The following is a 25,592-nucleotide window of genomic DNA, read 5'->3' on the forward strand; positions in this document are numbered from 1 at the left end:
TCAGAAAATAGTAAAATCACTCAAGATTGACGCTACGATAAACTTAAACAATCACATGCAAATGCCGACCAGACACGTCAACAATTCTCAAGCATCAGTTCAACTAAGCCGGCAAGGCTTTAAAACATACTAAAACTGATCCAAATTAAATAATAAAAATTCAAACACCCATACAGATACTCGGGGCATCCCCCGGCAAAGAAAATACGACATAGAACTGACACAAACTCCAAGACATCCATAAAGACTAGCTGGGAGACTCCAACGAACCAAAACCAAACAATCCAACCTCAACCTCGAGCTCCGCCAGCGGAACCTCCGCCTGGTGCTGCAAAACTACTCGGGAAATCCGTCATGGTGCCCGAAAGCAACCACAGTAGGCCCCGAGTAAACAACTGAAGTTAGGATTCTGGTATGAAACAGTTCAACAAACATAACAGTAACATAAATCATGCATCAATATACATATGTGGATGAAATGTGAAATGCATGAACATGGTTCAATATGAACGGGGTAAACGGAGCCAAACGAACGATACGATCAACAAGAATAATGTTCGAGCAACACACAGGAGAGCTACATCGTCATGCAGCTAAACCGCCCTGTTGAGAATGCGAGATATGCCAGGTTGTGCTAATCAACACCCCAACTCGACCTTCATACAGCTGTAACGATATATAACAAGAATGACACAAACAACCAGAACTGGATATCACAATCACAGCGCTCACCCTGAGGGCTACACTAAAAACGGGATTTATCCATCTTAACTATGGTTTCGGGTGTATCAATATAGGCCTATCAGCCACACCCTGATCCCGAGTTATACAACAACCAGTGCCGAATAACAATGAATAATAGTAACTGGTCAACAAGAACGATAAAACTCAAGATGTATGTCATAACAGTATGCCCTAGACTAAATGTCATATAACTGAACATATAACTCAATAAGGCATTTAATAACTTAAACAATTCACATAATCTCATAAACAATAATAATAACACATAAATATGCTTAACACATAATTTAAGTGTTACCGTTGTATGTATACCAACTAACGACGATCAATGCACATCTTTAAAGCTCTTAGGCCTAAAACACATAACAATAACTCGAATAATCCCACATTTCACCGGAAGAAATCAACAAGGATTTTGATCGTTTTGACGCGTTTAACTGCCCAAAAATAGAAACCATGAAACTACCTTCGTTTACAGTTCCAGATTCAGCACTTAAGAACATTAAATTCATATCTCCCTCAATATTGACTAAAATCAATATCCGCCAATTGGAATTGAAAGAAAACTCAATTATCTAAGTTTTCCTAGAAGAAACCATTTTCAGAATCTCAGTAGATTAATCCCAGAATTAGCAAGAACACGCTGCTACTCACGAAATTCGAGGACATAAATATACAAATGAGCAATTTCAGTAAAACGTGCATAACTTATTCAATTCTTAATGGAATTAATGATTCAAGTCTCATTCCAAAGATAACATGTAGGTCTACAACTTTCATTTTAACCAAAGATCCAGAATCCAACTGTAAAAAGGTCAAAACCTTGAATTACAGCAGCCATTCTGCACAGTTCAAACACAAAATTCGATTATGACACAATTTGGTAGAAAAATCATATCAAATCCGTTTCTAATTGGAATTCCATTTTCGGCTATAGAAAGCTAACAAATAGATCTACAAGTTCTATTTGAACCACAAGTCGAAATTCTTAGTGCACAATACACATAAACCCGAAAATCAGAAGCAAAAGCTCACCGAATCGTACAAGATCTGTGCAAAAATGAGCTGAAATCAGCAGCTTCGATCCAGCTGAAAACTTGCTCAAAAACTAAGATTTATGGCTTGCAACGAATCTTAGGATGTGAGGAACAAAACCGATCAAGAATTTCGAGATTTCGACAACGGACGAAGAAGTTACGACGATTTTTCCGCGGCTGCTACTGTAGCTGCGAGAATGGCTTCTTCCTTTTCTTTTTTCTTCATCTTAAGGTAAGTTGGGTGTGTATGTATATGTAAATAATGTAGAGAAATTTAATTTATAATAATAGTAACTCATGCCTTTTTTATTCCGGTTTTGCATTTATTTTTCTCTCGTGTGTTATTTCAATCTCTATATGTATTTTATATCGTATTAACTCTGATATTCTAAAATACATATTTTTAACATTCCTTTAAAAATTATTTGGCATGAATAATTATTTTAATTTACAACTTAATAATTATTCTAATTATGCAAAATTAACAGATAATATATTCTAGGGTCTTACATTTCTCCACCCCTTAAACAAATTTCGTCCTCGAAATTTCTGTTCATACACATACATCTTACACATGATGCGAATACCACTATTCAATACTAGGAATCAAACAGATATAGATAAGATGCTCTCAGCTTCTCTTCTGTTTCCCACGTTAATTGTAAGGCCATATAGTATATTATCCTGAAATTTGGCATAATTAGAATAATTATTGAGTTCTAAATTAAAATAATTATTTATGCCAAATAATTTTTGAAAGTGTGTTAAAAATATGTATTTTAGAATATCGGAGAATTATGATATTTAAATACATATAGAGTTTAAATAACACAAGAGAGTAAAATAAATTCAAAACCGGGATATATGGGCTNTATAATAGAAGAAAGAAGAAAGAAGACCCAAGCCCTTCCCTGTTTTCCCGTCACCCTTGTAGCGGTTGCGGTAGAATTGTCGTATCTTCTCCGGCCGAAGTTGAAACCCAAAAATTCTCAAAGGTTTGTCTTCCTAACATCCTAAGCTTCGATTCAAGCTATAAATAAGTCATTTTGAGCAAGGATTCGGTTATATCGAAGCTGTTGTTCTTGTGCTCTGTTTCTGCGCGATTTCTTGATCGATTTGGTGAGCTGTTCTTCTTGTTGCTTCGATTTTTACATCTTGAGTTTGTAGAAATGACATAAATAAATATAGTAGATCTTTGTGTTGGCTATCATTGAGCACTGGAATCATCGAATTCTAGTTAGAAACAGATTTGATATGATTTTTCTACCAAAATGTGTCAAAACTGGATTCGCAATTGAACTGTGTAGAAAGACTACTGTAATTTGAGGTTATGACCTTTTTACACTTGGATTCTGAAATTGTGGTTTAAATAAAAAGTGTAGATCTATGTGTTATCTTCTAAATGAAACTTGAATTGTTAAAATCTATCAAGAATTGAGAGGGTTATGCACTTTTTTGTGAAACTGCTCAGCTGCCATGTTATGTCCGAGAACAGATTGGATATAGTGTATTCAATGAAATGTTGGGCTCAATCGATTGAGAATTTGAATACCATTTCAACTTGACAAAATTAGATAATTGATTTTCTTTCATTTCCAATTGGCGGATATTGATTTGAGTCAATATTGAGGGAGATATGAATTTTATGCTATGAAGTGTCGAATCTGGAACTATAACAGAATGTAGTTTCATGGTTTCTGTTTTTGGACATTTAATCATGTCTAGATGATTGAATTCTTATTGATTTCTTCCGGTGAAAATGAGGTATTATTCTCCTTATTGTTATGTGTTTTAGGCCGAGGATCTTGAAGTAAAGTTGATAATTGGAATTGTCAAGTTTGTATAGGTATATTACAGTTCGGTAACATATAAATTGAGTTTTAAACATAAATACGTGTTGTTATTGTTGTTTACGTGCTTATACGGGTTATGTGTGTTGCTAAATGCCTCGTTTTTTATCTGGTCATTATGTGGCATATTCTATGACATCTAGTATAGGTCATGAAATTACGTCATTCATGTTGAGCCCTATCGTTTTGTTAGCCCGTTGTTGATATCCGTTGTTATCTCGCACTCTTGTTAACTTGGGATCAGGGTGTGGCTGATAGGCCTATATTGATACACATGAAACCGTAGTTAAGATGGATAAATCCCGTTGTTAGTGTATCCCTCGGAGTGAGCGCTGGGAATGTGATATCCAGTTCTGGTTGTTTGTGCCATTCCTGTTATATATCGTTACAGCTGTATGGATGCCGAGTTGGGGGTGTTGATTAACACAGCCTGACATACATCGCATACTTGGCAGGGCAGTTTAGCTGCATGACGATGTAGCTATCCTGTGTGTTGCTCGAGCATTATTCTTCTTGATTGTTTCGTTCGTTTGGCCTGTTGATATTGAGCCCTATTAATGCATTTCACATTTCATCTACATATATATTGATACATATATATTGATGCATGATTTATGTTATTGCTATGTTTGTTGAACTGTTGTTTCATACCAGAATCCTAACCTCAGTTGTTTACAAGGGGACTACTGTGGTTGCTTTTGGGCACCATGGTAGATCTCCCGAGTGGTTTTGCAGCATCAAGCGGAGATTCCGCTGGCGGAGCTCGTGGTTGAGGTTGGATTGTTTGGTTTTGATTCGTTGGAGTCTCTCAGCTAGTCTTTATGAATGTTTTGGAGTTTGTGTCAGTTCTATGTCGTATTTTATTTGCCGGGGAGATGCCCCGAGTATCTGTATGGGTGTTTGACTTATTATTTAGTTTGGATCAGTTTTAGTATGTTTTAAAGCCTTGTCGGCTTAGTTGAACTGATGCTTGCGAATTGTTGACGTTTGACTGGTCGTCACTTGCATGTGATTGTTTATAATTATCGCATCGTCAGTCTTGAGTAATTTTACTATTTTCTGATGCTTGAGTTTTTCGAGATGTCCTACTTACGGGAGAGGTCATGCCGAAATTTTTCTAGGCCCTGAGGTCCATTTTAAAGTATTTTAAACTATTCTCCGCTACAGAATTAAATCAAATCATTATTATTTGATCATTAATTGTCGTCAGAATAAATGAGCCTCACATCTTTGTATCAGAGCGTAAACTGGGATACGCTCGGACTAGAGTCTTGGACACTTGAGTCTTGGCACTAAAATGGTTGTTGCGCCTGTGTTTGGTACTTGACAGTGTGCTTATGTGATTTGTTTATTTCCATTCTAATTATTATAAATGTTATATTGTGTAAAATGGAAGGAGATGGTGAGATTCATGTTGTTAGAGGTCGTGGTGGAGGACGTGGTAGACTTCGTACCCGTGTTGATGATACTAATGCTGAGCAAGCTGATGATCAGTTAGAGCAGCTTAAAATGGATGAGTTAGTTGCCCGTTTTCACTCTATGCATCCACCTCGATTCAGTGGTTCTGAGGGAGCTGAGAAAGCTGAACTATGGATTTCTGAGATTGAGGAATTGTTTGATCTGATTGAGTATCCTTCAGAGCGTCGATTAAGATTAGTTGTACATCAGTTGAAAGATCGTGCCAAAATGTGGTGGTCTACTACCTTGATGATCTTAGATGCTCAGAGAATTGTTCCATCGTAGGATATATTTAAGCTGAAGTTTAAGGAGAGTTACTGTCCTCCATCGTTTTACAGCCTAACGCTTCGGAGTTTCATAACTTGAAACAAGGTGATATGTCGGTTGAGGAGTATACTGATAAGTTTTATGTTATGCTGAGATATGCTCCTCATGTTGCTGCAAGTCAGCTAGCTGGTGTCGAAAGTTTCATTGAAGGTTTGAACGATCGTTTGCACCATTTTGTTTCTACTGGTAAGCCATTGAATTATCTTGAAGTAGTGGAGATAGCAAAAAGGGCCGATGCTAGTCTAAAGAGGAGTAGTAACTGAGTTTCTACCCAACACCATCAGTCTGAGAGGCAGCAGTTCAGTCAATTTGGTTCTACATCTCTCCGTCCACGTGGCAAGCAATTCAAGAAGTCTGGTTCTAGTTCTTCAAGTTCTGGGAGTTCTAGAAAGCGTGTTGGACATCGTTATAGTGGAAATTATTGTGATCTCTGTGGAGGCAAGCATTTCAGTAACCAGTGTGTGGGAGTTCATGGGATTTGCAATATTTGTAGTCGTCCGGGTCATTTTGCTAGGGTCTGTCCTAATCAAACTGGGAAGTCAGCCCAGACAGGTAGGAAAGCTCAAGGTAATAGATTCCCAGCAGCATCTCAGTCTTCCCACTAGCCTAGTCGCCCTTCACATCAGTCCAGAGGGCAGGGTGGTCAGCAGAATCAACCACATGTTCATGTATTTGCCTTGACTGAGCATGAGGCTCAGGCACGTACTCCACAGCCAGGTTTGGAGAGTTCTGTGAGTAAATTTCCGTGGGCTATCATGAGGGCTGTGATTGCGTGACCCAAAAAGGTATGCCCATGGGCTTTACATTAATTCTTCTACACCATGCATCGACCACTGAACTCGCATAAGTGGTATAATTTTATTACGTAAAACTTTATCTTTAATATCCAAGATACAAACAGGATACTCAGTATACGATATAGAGAAGGGTCAAGTTTAACCTCGTCAGGCTGAATCGCATGAGATGGATGGGGCTCATACTTACGCAACATAGAAACATGAAAAACATCGTGGCTGCCAGACAATGACTGTGGCAACTCTAGCCGATAGACACAATTCCCAATACATTCAAAAATCTTATAGGGACCAACGAAACGAGGTGACAACTTACCTCTCATACCAAAACGAACATCACCTCTTAACGGAGAGATTCTTAAAAACACAAAATCTCCAACTTGAAATTCTAGAGGTCGACGACGTTTGTAAGCATAACTAGCTTGCCGATCCTGAGCATCTTTCATTCTCTGACGAATCAATTAGACTTTATCATGCATTTCCTGAACAATTTCAGGTCCAGTCAACTGTCTCTCACCAAATTCATCTCAACAGAAAGGTGATCGATATCGTCTACCGTACAAAACTTCGAAAGGAGCCATACTAATAGTCACATGGAAACTGTTATTATATGAAAATTCTACTAGTGGTAAAGCTTCTTGCCAACTGTCCTTGAAATCTATAACCACTGCTCGAAGCAGATCCTCCAGTGTCTGAATCGTACGCTCTATCTGACCATCTGTCTTAGGATGGTACGCAGTACTCATTGCAAACCGTCTACTCATTTCTTTTTGGAAACTAGTCCAAAACTTGGATGTGAATCTAGGGTCACGATCAGAAACTATTGCAATTGGGACTCCATGTAGTCTCACTACATTTTCTATATACAAACGAGTCATCTTCTTATACGAATATGTCATCTCACAAGGAATAAAATGTGCCGATTTAGACAATCTATCGACCACTACCCAAATGGCATCGAAGTGATGAGAAGTATGGGGCAAATGTGTGACAAAATCCATAGCCACATGCTCCCAATTCCACTAAAGAACTTCAAAAATGTGCAGTAATCCTCCCGGTCTCATAAGTTCCGCTTTGACCTGCCGATAGATCATACAACGAGACACAAACTCAGCCTCATCTTTTTTCATATTCTTCCACCAAAACTGAGACCGTAGAATATGATACATTTTCCTACCTCCAGGGTGGATACTATAATGAGTACAATGGGCTTCTTTGAGGATGGCAGTACGCAAGTTAGAAATATCATGAATAACCAATCTACCATTCAACCGAAGAGAATCATCTGAGAGTGAATTGAGAAACCAGATTGATGTCTTGAGATACTAACTCATAAGATTTCAGAACTCGATCATCAATTTTCTGAGCTGATTTGACAATCTGAATCAACTCTGGCTCAACAGAAATATGTGACACACAAACAACATTACCTTGGATTTGAAAATCCCAGGCAGAAGTACAAATATCCTCACATAACTTAGAAACATGCATCGAGGATAAATTAACATTCAACAACCTTACGACTCAAAGCATCGGCAATGACATTCACTTTCTCCGGCTAATAATGGATCTCACAATCATAATCTTTCAAAAGATCCATCCAACGTCTCTGTCTCATATTCAGATCTAATTGAGAGAACATATACTTCAAGCTTTTGTGATCTGAATAGATTACAAATAGCTCAACAAACAAATAATGTCTCCAAATCTTGAAAGCAAAAACGATAGCAGCTAATTCCAAGTCATGTACATGATACTTAGACTCATGCGGTTTCAACTGACGAGAACCATAGGCCACAACTCTGCCATGCTGCATCAGTACACAACCTAGTACTCTATTTGATGCGTCAGTACAAACAACAAATCCTCCAGAACCACTTGGAATGGTAAGAACTGGTGCAGAGGTCAATTTCTTCTTCAACTCAACAAAACTTGACTCACATTCATCAGACCAAATGAATCTCTGATTTTTCTGAGTCAGTTGAGTGATAGGTCTAGCAATCTTTGAAAAATTCTCGATAAGTCTCCGGTAATAACCTGTTAAACCCATGAAACTACGAATCTCTGGCACATTAGTCGGTCGTGCCCAGTTAAGAACTGCCTCCACTTTACTCGGATCGACAGAGATACCATATTGAGATATGACATGGCCCAGAAACACAACTCTATCTAACCAAAACTCACACTTGGATAGCTTGGTGTACAACGGCTTCTTTTGAAGAATTCGAAGAACTATCCTCAAGTGTTTGACATGCTCTTCCTCAGACTTAGAATAAACAAGAATATCATCGATGAAGATAATCACAAAACGATCGAGATATTCAAAAAATATTTGATTCATCAAGTCCATAAACACAACAGGAGTATTGGTCAGACCAAAAGGCATAACCAAAAATTCAAAATGTCCATATCTGGTGCGAAAAGTTGTCTTGGGACATCTTCTTGTCTAACTCTCAGTTTATAATACCCTGAACGAAGATCAATCTTAGAATATACTGAAGTACCTAGGAAATGGATATTTATTCTTGACAATAAACTTATTCAATTGTCGATAGTCAATACATCCTCATAGTACCATCCTTCTTCTTAACAGATAGAACAGGAGCACCCCAAGGTGACAAACTCGGACAGATATAACCTTTACTCAACAGGTCCTGCAATTGTTCTTTCAGTTCTTTTAGCTCAACTGGAGCTAAATGATATGGTGCTCGAGATATAGGCTCAGTTCCTAGCATTAACTCAATGCTGAACTCGACTTCTCGATCTGGTGGAAAACCAGGAATTTCCTCTGGGAACACGCCAGGAAATTCACAGACAAGAGGGATAACAGATATATGTCGTTCATCTTGCGATAGATCAACAGCGTAAACAAGAAAGCCTTCATGACCAGAATCTAACAATCTAGTCATCTCTATAGAAGAAACTAGAGGAATTTTAGCTTGAGAACCATGACCATAAAAATTCCATTTACGAGCAAAGTTAGGCCTGAAACGAACTATTCCTCGATAACAATCAACAGTGGCACGATTTGCAGTCAAAACATCCATACCAACGATATAATCAAAGTTATAAGATTCAGATACAATACATTTTCATCATGAAACAACACCGCATTGAACATCACATTATCATTGATAATCATTTTGCCCATCGGAATAGCAACAGATAGATTAGAATTCATACTAATGGTGCGAAGATCGTGCCAAACAACGAATGCATGAGAAACAAATGAATGAGATGCTCCAGTTTCAAATAACACTCTTGCCATAAAACCACATAAAGCACAGTTACCAGTAATGACAGTACCTGGAGTTGCCTGAGCCTCATCCTCAGTCATGGCAAATACATGAACATGTGACTGATTCTGCTGACCATCCTGCCCTCTGGACTGATGTGAAGGCCGACTAGACTGGTGAAAAGACTGAGATGCTGCTGGGAATCTATTACCTTGAGCTTCCACTACCTACCTGGACTGACTTCCCAGTTTGATTAGGACAGACTTTAGCAAAATGACCCGGGCGATCACAAATATTGCAAACCCCATGAACTCCCACACACTGGTTACTGAAATGCTGGACTCCACAGAGATCACAATAATTTCCACTATAACGATGTCCAACACGCTTTCTAGAACTCCCAGAACTTGAAGAACTAGAACCAGACTTCTTGAATTGCTTGCCACGTGGACGGAGAGATGTAGAACCAGATTGACTGACCTGCTGCCACCCAGACTGATGGTGTAGGGTAGAAACTCAGTTACTACTCCTCTTTAGACTAGCCTCGGTCTTTTTTTGTATCTCCACTACTTCAAGATAATTCCATGACTTACCACTAGAAACAAAAGGGTGCAAACAGTCGTTCAAACCTTCAATGAAACTTTCAACAGCAGCTAGCTGACTTGCAGCAACATGAGGAGCATATCTCAGCATAACATAGAACTTATCAGCATACTCCTCAACCAACATATCACATTGTTTCAAGTTATGAAACTCCGAAGCCTTATGCTGTAAAACGATGGAGGACAGTAACTCTCCTTAAACTTCAGCTTAAATATATCCTACGATGGAACAATTCTCTGAGCATCTAAGATCATCAAGGTAGTAGACCACCACATTTTGGCACGATCTTTCAACTGATGTACAACTAATCTTAATCGACGCTCTGAAGGATACTCAATCAGATCAAACAATTCCTCAATCTCAAAAATCCATATTTCAGCTGTCTCAGCTCCCTCAGAACCACTGAATCGAGGTGGATGCCTAGAGTAAAAACGGGCAACTAACTCGTCCATTCTAAGCTGCTCTAACTGATCAGCAGTTTGCTCAACATTAGTATCATCAACAAAGGTACGATGCCTACCACGTCCACGACCATGACCTCTAACAACAAGAATCTCACCATCTCCTTCCATTCTATAAAATATAACATTTATAACAATTAGAATGGAAATAAACAAATCATATAATCACATAAGCACTCTGTCAAATAGCAAACACATGCGCAAAAACCATTTTAATGCTAAGACTCAAGTGTCCTAGACTCTAGTCCGAGCATATCCCAGTTTACGCTCTGATACAAAGATGTGAGGCTCATTTATTCTGACGACAATTAATGATCAAATAATAATGATTTGATTTAATTCTGTAGCGGAAAATGATTTAAAATACTTTAAAACGGACCTCAGGGCCTAGAAAAATTTCGGCATTACCTCCTCGTAATTAGGACATCCCGAAAAACTCAAGCATCAGAAAATAATAAAATGAATCAAGACTGACGCTGCGATAATTATAAACAATCACATGCAAGTGCCGACCAGACACACGTCAACAATTCTCAAGCATCAATTCAACTAAGCCGGCAAGGCTTTAAAACATACTAAAACTGATCCAAATTAAATAATAACAAGTCAAACACCCATACGGATACTCGGGACATCCCCCTGACAAAATAAAATACGACATAAAACTGACACAAACTCCAAGACATCCATAAAGACTAGCTGGAAGACTCCAACGAACCAAAACCAAACAATCCAACCTCAACCACGAGCTCCGTCAGCGGAACCTCCGCCTGGTGCTGCAAAACCTGTGCTAATCAACACCCCCAACTCGGCCTCCATTGTAACGCTATATAACAGGAATGACACAAACAACCAAAACTGGATATCACAATCCCAGTGCTCACCCCGAGGGCTACACTAACAACGGGATTGATCCATCTTAACTACGGTTTCAAGTGTATCTATATATGCCTATCAGCCACACCCTGATCCCGAGTTATACAACTAGTGCCGAATAACAATGAATAACAGTAACTGGTCAACAAGAACGATAGGGCTCAAGATGTATGTCATAACAGTATGCCCTAGACTAAATGCCATATAACTGACATATAACTCAATAAGGCATTTAACAACTCAAACAATTCAGATAATCTCACAATAATAATAACACATAAATATGCTTAAAACATAATTTAAGTGTTATTGTTGTATGTGTACCAACTAAAGACGATCAATGCACAACTTTAAAGCTCATCAGCCTAAAACACATAACAATAACCCGAATAATCCCATATTTCACTGGAAGAAATCAACAAGGAGTTTGATCATTTCGACGCAACTAACTGTCCAAAAATAGAAACCATGAAACTACTTTCGTTTACAGTTCCAGATTCTGCACTTAAGAGCATAAAATTTATATCTCCCTCAATATTGACTAAAATCAATATCCTCCAATAGGAATTGAAAGAAAACTCAATTATCTAAGTTTTCCTAGAAGCAACATTTTCAGAATCTCAGTAGATTAATCCCAGAATTAGCAAGAACACGCAGGTACTCACGAAATTCACAAACAGAAATCTACAAATGAGCAGTTTCAGTAAAACGTGCATAACTTATTCAATTCTTAATGTGATTTAACGATTCAAGTCTCATTCAAAAGATAACACATAGATCTACAACCTTTATTTTAACCAAAGATCCAGAATCCAACTGCAAAAAAGTCAAAACATTGAATTACAGTAGTCATTCTACACAGTTCGAACACAGAGTTCGATCATGACACAATTTGGTAGAATAAATGCTCAATAGGTTAAATAAATGTTAATTTTAAAAATTTAACGTAAAATTGTCACCAAAATATTCTTACATGGACAACTCACGTTGTATAGAAGTGCATCTTGACATCAATGATGATAACAATTTACAGTTTATGATGGATTCTAATAACGAAATTTTGTGTATTGAATTGTATATTGAAACGGATTTCATCGAGCATAATGTTCCTCTTAAGGTTCCTGAATCATAAATTCCATGTATAATTTAAGGGTTCAATTCAATGAGAGTTAATGATGAAGCTGGTACTTCTATTGCTTCTTTTTTCGGAACAGTAGATGAAAATCGTTTTAATTCGGAGTATTGTACTGGGGAATGGGATCGGTATATTATGGACATCGTAGAAAAAAATGTTTGATGGCTTATCGATTGTTCACTGAATGCACATACTGGTAGATCGGGTCATGTATTGACATCTTTAGTGTCTGTAGAACAAAGATCGCGTGAGTTGTCATTAGATATTCACCTTGACGCCACCGAGATAGTTACTGAACCTGATACAACTGCAAGTAAAACATATGAAGATGAGCGTGATGACGAGAATGCGAAATTTTCTTATATTGGCCAATCTGTCCCACCTGTTGGTCTATCTTTATATGATGTACCTCAATTCTTTTGTACAATATATGATGAGCAATGCCCTGATTCTGTTGGAATGTTATCTACTTCGAATTTGAGTTATTATAACGTAGCTAAATGAGAACTTTGCACGAACATGGTTTTTAAAAATAAAAAGCATTTGATTACAGCAGTTAAGGACTTCTCAGTTAGAGTTGCTCGATGCGAATACCAAGTTGTGGAGAGTACAAAGACTTCGTGGAAGGTTCGTTACAAGAATAAATATTCAAATATCAACTGTATGTGGGGTTTCGTTCATCGTCAAAATCCAAATTGGGCTATTTCAAGATGACGAAATATGGTGGTCCACATACATGTATGTCTAGCCAGGTGGGGTTAGACCATCATAACCTGGACAACATATGATTGCAAAAAACTTACCAGTATTGTTCGATGTGATCCTTCATGTGAGATTAAATATTTCATCCAGCTTGTTAAAGATTGATGTAATTATCAAATCTCATATGGTAAGACATTGTATAGTTTAAAGCGAGTGGTGGAAAATGTATGTGGTACATGGGAGAGTTCAATACGTCTTTTGCTAAGATACATGGGGTGCCCTTGTGAAGTATAATCCGGGAAATATTGTAGAGTGGAACCATTTACCGACATACAATGATGCATTCAAGGTGTTAAACTACGTGTTTTGGGTTTCGACATTGTCAAAAAATAATTAGTGTTGATGTTACTCATTTTGACACGAAGTATAAGCACAAGATGCTTATAGCTGTGGGTTTGGATGCAAACAACCAAATATTACCGTTAGCATTTGCAATTGTTGATGAGGAAACATATGAGTCCTGGAAATGTTTTTTGGAACTTCTATGCAAGCACGTGGTTCGAGGATTCACAGGTGTGCGCCTTATCTTCGATAGACATCGTGGCATCATTAATGTTGTTGAAGAGATACCTGATTTTAGACATCCACGTGGAGTACATCATTTTTGTCTTAGACGCATATGTTCTAATTTCAATACACATTTAAAAAAATGTGCACCTACAGGATCTATGTTGGAAAGCAGGCACACAACATCAAATACGCAAATTTGTTGCCATCATGGATTAAATTAAAAATCTAGACTTGAGATCTTTTTTCTCTCTCTGAAATTGATAAACAAAAGTGTACTCTTGCTCACGATGGGGGATGGAGACGTGGAGTTATGACGACCAACATGTCTGAGTGTCTTAATTCTATTCTGAAGGGTGCTCGTTGACTTTCTGTATCAGTGTTAGTTCAGTTGGCATTCAATCGTTGCATATAGTATTTCATCAATCGTAATACACGAAGTCAATGTATGACTCAGGGCAATCAGCCTTGGCATGATTATGCATTTCGAATTTATCAGAAATTATCTGTGAGATCTAGTGAACACACTGTGCAAAGTACCTAACCCAAAAAGTACAATAAAATCAAACCTATGTGGCCATTCAGTATACAAGGAAGACACAAAATAATGATCATGTGGAGTTCGAAATATATAATCTTGATGCGAAGTACCCTCTCCTGAAAGTTAATATATTTGTTGAATAAGAACATGAAAGTGAATATAAACAAAATACTTTGATAATAAAACATGTACCATGTGAGGTATGAGGCCACACAGGAATCATGGGAGATTGTGTAGACATACTTTGTCTCCAGTCAGGAGTCGAGAGTGATGGTTCATCATCTCTCTGTCGTCGCCTTCTATTTGCAAACCTTTCATGGTGATGATGTTGCTCATGTTCTGAAGGACATTTCATACAATAAGTCACCGGTCTGGATAGTTTTTTTAACAATTTTGGCTAACGTTTCACGCGGTTGATCGTCAACAGGAAGTCCTCTAAACAAGTTCCTTAAAATTGATGCTTCATCTCACTAAAATAAAAATAAAAACTTATCAAACACATTAATAGTAAATTATAATAGTATAATGTAAAGTGTTGGAAATAAATGGTTTAACAAGCAATTACCACAACACGCATGAAATATGAATCACCGGGCTGATAACCAAAATCCTTTTGTCGAGGCTCGATAGGAGATACGAAACGTCAAGTTATAGAATCATATCTTGTCTCATAATCATATCTCATGCTGAAATTTTCAACCAATTCACTCTCAATAATCAAATTATGACGATTTCCCACGCAGCCACCATTAGTCTATGATGGTTGACCCAATCGTAATTTTTGCGCCCCCGCCTTGAGCATTCATGTAACTGATCTCCATTAAGTGCTGGTATTGAAATGTTTTGTGACATTCCAAATAGCCGAAGAACTCGATTTAGGCGATGCATCTCCACAATGTGAAAAATATTAGTGGACACACACTTAGCCAGAGAGTGAGATGTCTACATTCTAAGGGCAATGAAAAAACATCCAAAACTTCGAGGTCGTATACGAGACATTTAAACTACAATTAATGGAAAAAAAGAATCATGTACAAAAGTGATAATATCTGACATATTTGAAATTTTATATTATATTATATAATGTAAACACCTGACTATTTGCCATCTTGTCAAGTACATCACGAATGATCCGTACAGAGTGTGTAGGTGTCCAAGTGAATACCTGTTTCCATCTACATGTACATTAAATTCGTAAACTTTAAAATAAAAATGACTTTATTAATTTTATATCATATGTTGCAATTATTACTTTGCTCCATATGGTGGAATTGGAAGAATATTATCACCGCTATTTTGATTTTCAGGTCGCGTGATTAGGTTGTATCCTAAGCGGTTAGGAGATAGAAGAGTCATTCTAGACCATGCCCAAATCTATAAAACAATTGAGTTTAATAAATGTGTACCAAAGAATAGTATATATTCAAATAAAAAATTGTAATAAATATACTTGTAAAATGTATAAAGGACCTGCGATTTCTTGTTTTCCCGATCCAGATGCGGAATACAACTCGTGATATAAATATGCAAGTACAGCGCTTGCCCAGCTATAACTACGAACCTTATGCAAATCTTGCAGAAAATGTAAGTACAATGTTTGACCACGCAACCTTCAGAATCAGGTAGCATACAACCACCAACAACCAACGCAACACATCGGGAGTATTGTGTCACTTCTATGTCTGTACTGTTTTCATCAATTACTGTTTGTGTACAGTGTAAGTACAAAGTAGTCAACTTTAAACTGTTGGATCTGAAGTCTGTCTGAAGTGGCACAAAACCTAGCCAATCATAACAATATACCTGCCACACAGTAAACTTGCGGGATATATCAGTCCGGATGATAGAGTCACCGTCAACATTAAGCCCCCAAATTATCGCAATATCTTGTAGCGTGATTGTTGCCTCGCCAACTCGAAGGTGGAAAATATGACTTTCTCGGCCATCTTTCCACAAAATCAATTATCAAATGATTATCGTAAACACAATCACCACAACAGAGGATGTCGTAAAAGCTCGTTTCATGTCCACACGTGTATTATACCATTTTTCCACAATTCCCAAATTAAATTATATGATATACGCACTCTTAGGATGTAATCCAAGTTGTTAGGTGTAATAAAACTAGATATATGTGTTTGTTGCTGATAAAGAACAGTAACATCAACAGGTTCAGCATTTAAGGACATCCTATAATTAATAACAAGAATAATATATTCTTTATAAATGAATTTAATAATAAATTCAGCGTGATTCAGCGTGATTGTTTTTTGATTCAGCGTGATTTTTTATTAATGAATTTAATAATAAATTCAGTGTGATTGTTTTTTGATTCAGCGTGATTTTTTATTAATGAATTTAATAATAAATTCAGTGTTATTGTTTTTTGATTTTTTCATGCAATTAAAATTTCATTATAAAAATTTCAATTGAGGTATGTATCGAGGTATGTATATAAATTTTTATTATTATAATAACTTTGTATTTTCAAAACTCGTAGATTGTAAATATAATATTTTTAATTTATTTATTATTTTAATTTTTTAAAAATTGGTTTACTTATAGTTAATGTTTATATATTATAATTGTTTTGTTAATTGATGTTATAGTTGTTTTTTTTAGACAATATTGTGCCAGATAATAATATATTATTCTTGTTATTAATTATAGGATGTCCTTAAATGCTGAACCTGTTGATGTTACTGTTCTTTATCAACAACAAACACATATATCTAGTTTTATTACACCGAACAACTTGGATTACATCCTAAGAGTGCGTATTTCATATAATTTAATTTGGGAATTTTAGAAGATTTGTTTAATACACCATCGTGTTCGGTCATGTCTACACGAAATGGGCTTTTACGACATCCTCTGTTGTGATGATTGTGTTTACGATAATCATTTGATAACTGCTCTTGTGGAAACATGGCACCGAGAAACTCATACTTTCCACCTTCGCGTTGACGAGGCAACAATCAAGCTACAAGATGTTGCGATAATTTGGGGGCTTAATGTTGACGGTGATCCTATCATCGGGACTGATGTATTCCGCAAATTTATTGTATGACATGTTTATTGTTATGATTGGTTAGGTTTTGTGCCACTTCAGACAGACTTCAGATCCAACAGTTTAAAGTTGACTACTTTGTACTTACACTGTACACAAACAGTCATTGATGAACACAGTACAGACATAAAAGTGACACAATACTCCCGATGTGTTGCGTTGGTTGTTGGTGGTTGTATGCTTCCTGATTCTGAAGGTTGCGTGGTCAAACTGTTGTACTTACATTTTCTGCAAGATTTGCATAAGGTTCGTAGTTATAGCTGGGCAAGCGTTGTACTTGCATATTTATATCACGAGTTGTATTCCGCATCTGGATCGGGAAAACAAGAAATCGCAGGTCCTTTATACATTTTAAAGGTATGTTTATTACAATTTTTAATTTGAATATATAATATTCTTTGGTACACATTTATTAAACTCAATTGTTTTATAGATTTGGGCATGGTCTAGAATGACTCTTCTATCTCCTGACCGCTTAGGATACAACCTAATCACGCGACCTGAAAATCAAAATAGCGGTGATAATATTCTTCCAATTCCACCATATGGAGCAAAGTAATAATTGCAACATATGATATAAAATTGATAAAGTCATTTTTATTTTAAAGTCTTACGAATTTAATGTACATGCAGATGGAAACAGGTATTCACTTGGACACATACACCTACACACTCTGTGTGGATCATTCGTGATGTATTTGAAAAGATGGGAGATGGTCAGGTATTTATATTGTATAAAATATAATATAATATAAAATTTCAAATATGACAGATATTATCACTTTTGTACATGATTCTTTTTTTTCATTAATTGTAGTTTAAATGGCTCGTATACGACCTCGAAGTTGTGGATGTTTTGTCATTGTCCTTAGAATGTAGACATCTCACTCTCTGGCGAAGTGTGTGCCCACTGATATGTTTTCACATTATGGAAATGCATCATCCAAATGGAGTTCTTCGGCAATTTGGAATGTCACAAAACATTCCAATACCAACACTTGATGTAGATCAGTTACATGAATGCTCAAGGCGGGGGCGAAAAAATTACGATTGGGTCAAACATCATAGATTAATGGTGGATGCATGGGAAAATCGTCATAATTTGATTGTTGAGAGTGAATTGATTGAAAATTTCAGCATGAGATATGATTATGAAACATGGTATGATTCTATAACTCGACGTTTCATATCTCCTATCGAGCCTCAACAAATGGATTATGGTTATCAGCCTGGTGATACATATTTCATGTGTGATGTGGTAAGTGCTTATTAAACCATTTATTTATAACATTTTTCATTATACTATTATAATTTACTATTAATGTGTTAAGAGTTTTATTTTTATTTTATTTTAGATTGATGAAACATCAATTTTAAGGAATTTGTTTCGAGGACTTTCAGTTGACGATCAACCGCGTGATGCGTTAACTGTAGTTGTTAAAAATACTATCCAGACCGATGACTTATTGTATGAAATGTCCTTCAGAACAGGAGCAACATCATCACCATGCAAGGTCTGCAAATAGAAGGCGACGACAGAGAGATGATGATGTAGATGATGAACCATCACTCTCGACTACTGACTGGCGACAAAGTACGTCTACACAATCTCTCACGACTCTTGTGTGGCCTCATACCTCACATGGTACATGTTTTTATTATCAAAGTACTTTGTTTATATTCACCTTCATGTTCTTATTCAACAATATATCAACTTTCAGGAGAGGATACTTGCATCAAGATTTATATTTCGAACTCCATATGATCATTATTCCGTGCCTTCCTTGTATACTGAATGGGCACATAGGTTTGATTTTAATGTACCTTTTGGGTTAGGTACTTCACACACGCATCATGAATTTCAAACTCCACAGCATGCTTATGAATCTTTTTTTACGGTACTCTTATTTGACATACATCACCATCAGAATAAGGAAATCCGTCCAAATTATAACATATCACCAATTTCATACATGGGATATTCTCATCCTCAATCGTCAAGCGAGGTTCCTCGAAACGTTGATATTAACGTGGGTTCCAGCGCTAGACTGAATGTTAATGAAGAAGAAGAAGAAGAAAAGAACTTCAACCCCCACAATTGGTGCGTAAAAGCAAACGAGTCCCAAAGCCACGTGATTGTGGGACTGGACATCGTTTGTGCAGGAAAAAAATGTAAACTATTTGAATGCTTACTTGCATTATAATATATTAATTTATAAGTTATGTATTATGAATTTATGTAAATTTACTTGTTTTATTTTCAAATTTTGCATTTGTTTTTAAATATTTGCATTATATTATACTGATACATGAGCCAATATAAATATGTGATAAATATGAGATGATATATATTTATATATACACTACACAATTAATAAGATTCAATATTTATTCAAAATGTGACAAAGCTTTAAGATTTTCAAATTTAAGAACTTTCATTATTAACTTCAAATATACATAAACTTAAATATTAAAAATTTAATTAAATGTGTCGCTATACATAATCTAAAATTAGGAAACAATGGTGATATTATCAAATAAAAAACAAAACGAGATGATTTTACACAACAGAGAACATAAAAATACATAAAAATCTACCAGCCCGCGAAACAATGAAATACAATCAAATAAAAACCAAAACAAACTGATCGGTTAACATACAATACTTACTAAAATACAGAGAAAAACATACAATCATAATTGTAACATATTGAATCTTCTAGTGTTCCTTCAAACATGCAAACAATAAATACATAAACACTTAAATATAAGATTATATTTGCAATATGAATGAAATACAAAATTAAAAATCAAATAAATTGTATAGACAGTTTTTCATATAACTTTACCTATAATTGATCATGGATTTCTAACTTTACCTTTACCTTTTTACATGTTCTGATTACGGCGGTGTTGTCACGAGCTTTCTCGCTGGATGCGTTGCCTTTCTCGAGTTGAAGGCTGGTCCATCTCATTTTTTATTCTTGTAGTTCGGTCCCTTCCCTTTCTCCGTCTTTAACGCCTATTTGCGTTGTGGCACAATTCAAATGTCGATGCATCCCAATATTCCTTGTCGCCGATCGGGCAAAATCTTCCCTCGTAGTATCTATGTATTCACTAATCTAAAACCAACATTGTAAAGTTGTGTAGGAACTAATCCATACCATATGGTAGTACATATTGCATGTGAAAACGAAATTCCAAAAATAGTCCATTTTCTGCCTGAGCATTCATTTAGACTAAGGGCGCGTTCACCCCGACCTTGTCGCCCCCCGTGACAACAAATGTTGATTGGTCTCTGATCTCAGTACGAGCAGTAGTGTGTTCACTAGATCTCACAGACCATTTCTCAAGAAGTCGATATGCATAATCAGACCAAGGCTGATTGCCCTTAGTCATACGCTGACTTCGTGTGATACGATCGATGAAATACTACACGCAACGATTGAATGTCAACTGAACTAACGCTGACACATGAAGTCGACGATCACACTTCATAACAGAATTAAGACACTCAGACATGTTCTTCATAACTCCACGTCGTCATCCCCATCGTTAGCAAGAGTCCACTTGTGTTTATCAATTTCAGAGAGAGCAGAGTCGAGATTTTTAATTTCATCCATGATGACATCAAATTTGCGTATTTGATGTTGTGTGCCTGCTTTCCAACATAGATCCTTTAGATGCACATTTTTGAAACGTGTATTGAAATTAGAACATGCATGTCTAAGACAAAAATGTACTCCACGTGGGTCTAAAATCAGGTATCTCTTCAACAACATTGATGATGCCACGATGCCGGAGACAAAGCACAAACCTGTGGATCCTTAGACCACATGCTTGCATAGAAGTTCCAAAACCATTTCCAGTACTTTTATGTTTCCTCATTGACAATTGCAAATGATAAAGATAATATTTGGTTGTTTGCATCTAAATCCACAGCTATAAGCATCTTGTGCTTATACTTCATGTACAAATGAGTACCATCAACACCAATTATTTTTCGACAGTGTCGGAACCCATCTATACATGGTCGGAACCTTGAATGCATAATTGTTTGGGTAAATGGTTCCACTCTACAATACTTCCCGGATTATACTTTACAAGGGCACCCATATATCTTGGCAAAAGACATGTTGAACTCTCCCATGTACCATATACATTTTCCACCGCTCACTTTAAACTATGTCATGCCTTACCATATGAGATTTGATAATTATATCGATCCTTAATATGTTGGATGACATATTTAATCTCACATGAAAGATTACACTGAACAATACTGGTAAGTGTTTGTGCAATCATATTTTTGTCCAGGTTATGGTGGTCTAACACCACATGGCTAGACATACATGTATGTGGACCACCATATTTCGTCATCTTGATATAGCCCAATTTGGATTTTGACGATGCACGAAGACCCCACCTATAGTTTGTATTTGAATATTTATTTTTACAACGAACTTTCCACAAAGTCTTTGTACTCTCCACAACTTGGTATTCACGTCGAGCAACTCTAACTGAGAAATCGTTAACTGCTGTAATCAAATGCTTCTTACCTTTAAAAACCATGTCCGTGCAAAGTTCTCCTTTATCTACGTTGTAATAACTCAAATTCGACGTAGATGACATTCCAACAGAATCAGGGCATTGCTCATCATATATTGTATTAAAGAATTGAGGTACATCATATAAAGATGGACCAACAGGCAGGACAGATTGAACAATATCAGAAAATTTTGCATTCTCGTCATCACGCTCATCTTCATCTGTTTCACTTGCAGTTGTATCAGGTTCAGTAACTATCTCGGTGGCGTCAAGCTGAATATCTAATGACAACTCACGCATTCTTTGTTCTTCAGACACGAAAGGTGTCAATACATGACCCGATCCACTAGTATGTGCATTAAGTGAACAATCGATACCTGCATGATTTGTGTCAACCGAGTACCATCCTCTTGCACCAGAATCCCATCCTCGTGTGGAAATCGGCCAGCAAACATTTTCTTCTACGGTGTCCATAATATACCGATCCCAATCCCCAGTACAATACTCCGAATTAGAACAATTTTCATCTATTGTTCCGAAAAAACAGCAGTAGAAGTACCAGCTTCATCATTAAATCCCATTGGATTGAACCCTTCAGTTATACATGGAATTTATGATTCAGAAACCTCAACATATACATTATGCTTGATGAAATCCGTTTCAATATACAATTCAATACACTATATTTTGTTATTAGAATCCAACATAAACTGTAAATTGTTTTCATCATTGATGTCAAGATGCACTTCTACACAACGTGAGTTGTCCATGAAAGAATATTTGTTGACAATTTTAAGTTAAATTTTGAATTTTCAATATTTGTCAACGGGTACACTATTTCCTTCAATTCACAAAAATTGATAGATCATAAGATTCGTGTTGCCCTCAGCGCGGTGGTACTATATTTTACAGTGTGGTGTCCTATCATAACATTACCACCTACCAATAAAAGAACTGACACTATATCCATTCTTACACAAATATTAATAGATCATAAAAAATAAAAAGTTGATAGTAAATTTTTTAAATTACAATTGCATAACAAGTGGAATTTAATAAATAATACATACTAAAATTTGTTTACATATGCTTTGATTTTTATTCTGATTAATGATTATAATAATACAAATGATAATGATAAAATTGTCTAATGATACTACTACTATNTTTATTTATATACTATCTATATAAAACAACAACAATAATAATTATAATTATAAGTATTATTACCATTCTAAAATAAAAAAATCTTATTTTTTATCTGTATCTTATAAGTTAATAATAATACAAATAATAAAAAAATATTTTTTATAATAATAAGTTTTGATACTATGTATGTGAAATATAATAATAATAATACTTATTTTTTATATAGTTTTTGAATAATATAAAATAATAATAATAACAACTTGATTTCGAAATAAACGAAGAAATCAGTAATTATAATAATATATTGAAACATAATTAACCGTTTTAATCATAAATTTGATATGTAATATAATGATTAAATAATAATATATATTCACAAATTAAATTCACATAATTTATATTAATACTTACCTCGAAGTTCAAAATCAAAATTTTCTCTGAAAAAAAAATCACAAATAAATAAATTATCGATTTCAATAAAACTTGAAAAACAAAACTTAATTTAGAGCATAACTACCTCATGTGTTGAAGTGAAAACTGATATTGAGCTGCTCCAACAATTAAATATATTCGAACACCGAAAGAAAATGTATCACTTCAATCAGCCAAAATAATTCGAAGAATGATAAAAGCAAACGAATGATACACTTCAAAAAAAATTTTAGACTAACGAAGAATAATGATAGCAAATGTTCTCTAGACGTTCACCAATTATATAAGCAAATTTTAAATATTCGGTCAAAAACACGCCATTTAACAGGGCGTGGTAATTGGTTCGTGTGATTTGTGTTGCACGTGATACATCCTATCACTCTGTCACCACAATTCTAATTATTATTTTTAATAATTTACGTGTAAAAAAAATTTTAAAAATCAAGTCACGTCATAAAAAAAATCAACAAGTCACGTCATTGAATTTTTAAAAAAAAAACAGCAAGTCATGCCGTCTAAGACGGCGTGACTTTAATTTTTTTCCCAAAAAAAAAGTGTATCACGCCCTTTCCATTGGCGTGATACGGTAAATTATTAATTTATATTCGTATGCGTTACTTATTTAAGTTATTATTTTATTCACGATAAACAATGAAAAAGCCCCTGCCTCATTTGGCACTTGCAAAGTAGAAATCAAAAGAATTCTTGTCTTTTGTATCGAGTTGCCATTTATGAACATTTAACTATACCAAAGACATGTAGTTTATCTTATGAAGCACGCTATAGATTTCAAAACACTAGCAAAAATCATTGCTTGCTTTCATTTATAAAGTTGTACAAATTGCTAAACACATCTCTTACGTCGATGATATTTTTATTCTCTATGAACTACCCCAAAAACTACCCAGCCAATTGGCAGACATCAGTGCTCTTCTTGTAAGATTTGAGGAAAACCAGCTAGGCATAATGCATAATAGGCTGCAAATCCAATTATGGAAAATTCTTACTGTATAGTATCTCTCAAAGCAGTAGTGCGAAACATACAAGCTGAAGATCGATTCTCGGGCTGAGCTCAAATGCTTGTTGCTACGCCGGATCTCAGGCGTAGCCTCTTACAAATCATTCTAGTGCACACAAAAATAATGAAAGTTGCACTAGTACCAAAGCCAACAATCGTGGTAATCAGATTCATTCCTGAGCCTAACATATATGTATTCCTATTTCTACAACCCAAAGAGGTAAAATAGCAAAATAACTACAAAGAAAATAAAAGCCAAACGGGTCACCAACAAATTCCCAAATCAAGATTCATAAAACAATGAGATTATGAGAACTGAAGTAGCATACTTAAGTCAACCATTTTTAAATCCCACATCAAAACAACCACAATACTCACTAAAATCAAGATTCAACAACAAATCCAACGCTTACGCCAATAAAAAAGACAATCTTCAAAAGGGAAAGATCAAGATTCATCAACAAATGGGGAGATATGACCACTGACAAACCAGTATTACAAAAGGGGAAAACAAGAAACAAGAATGCTTCCGCTAAATGGAATCCAAAGCCCTTTGAATGGACTCAAAGTGGATCAAGAAGAGGCCCGTCACACATAATGGATGAGAATACTAAGTAACACGAGTCTTACCATATTTTCTTCGGCTTGTGTCTTTGGACTTGCATTCTCAATGGAGTCCACCTTAGCGAAGGGTTTCTAATTGTTATGGATGTATATAAATCGACGGATGAGGAGAGGAGTGGGTCCTTGGGATTTGGCCGCTAAAGGGGAGAAATAAGAAACTTACGACTGTAAAATAAAGTTGGATACTGTCGGATTCCACAATGAAGTTGAAAAGAAAGACTGATTCTTGGAGTTAGCTCTGTTGCCAAAGTTTTATTTAGGAAATATTGCATCAACCTTCCCATTTTAATTTTATCAACACTTTTCTTGTCAAGTGGCGAATTACTTTTAAGGTCTATTTTTAATAATATTTGTAGATTTTATGTGCAATTCAGATCTATTTTTAATAATTTTTGTAAATTTTATGTGAGAGCTCAGCCA

At 35.8% G+C, this 25,592-nt stretch overlaps 2 protein-coding genes across 4 annotated transcripts; one reads left to right on the forward strand and one right to left on the reverse strand.

Annotated features, from left to right (window-relative positions):
* LOC140985611 (uncharacterized) lies at window positions 1–25,420 on the reverse strand. 3 transcript variants are annotated; one of them, XM_073453473.1, is made up of 5 exons: window positions 25,179–25,420; window positions 23,616–23,675; window positions 23,510–23,535; window positions 20,287–22,410; window positions 10,431–11,286 (listed from the first exon to the last, which is right to left on the reverse strand). In XM_073453473.1, exons 1-4 carry the CDS (start codon window positions 25,211–25,213, stop codon window positions 21,590–21,592), a joined length of 942 nt encoding a protein of 313 aa, XP_073309574.1. In that variant the 5' UTR covers window positions 25,214–25,420; the 3' UTR covers window positions 10,431–11,286; window positions 20,287–21,589. The 3 variants fall into 3 exon arrangements, 1 of the variants encoding a protein (XP_073309574.1); XR_012176805.1 differs by lacking the exon at window positions 25,179–25,420 and having other exon boundaries at window positions 10,427–11,286; window positions 20,287–22,541; window positions 23,616–23,676; XR_012176806.1 differs by lacking the exons at window positions 10,431–11,286; window positions 20,287–22,410; window positions 25,179–25,420 and adding an exon at window positions 1–328 and having other exon boundaries at window positions 23,616–23,676.
* Window positions 16,930–20,280, forward strand: LOC140985612 (serine/threonine-protein phosphatase 7 long form homolog). The gene is made up of 4 exons (XM_073453474.1): window positions 16,930–17,758; window positions 17,835–17,956; window positions 18,035–18,122; window positions 18,219–20,280. The coding sequence occupies exons 1-4, from the start codon at window positions 17,579–17,581 to the stop codon at window positions 18,672–18,674; spliced, it is 846 nt and encodes a 281-aa protein (XP_073309575.1). The 5' UTR covers window positions 16,930–17,578; the 3' UTR covers window positions 18,675–20,280.
* Window positions 25,421–25,592: the final 172 nt, after the last annotated feature.

Source organism: Primulina huaijiensis, chromosome 10 (genome assembly GCF_012295235.1).
Source record: "Primulina huaijiensis isolate GDHJ02 chromosome 10, ASM1229523v2, whole genome shotgun sequence".
Taxonomy (NCBI): Eukaryota; Viridiplantae; Streptophyta; class Magnoliopsida; order Lamiales; family Gesneriaceae; genus Primulina; species Primulina huaijiensis.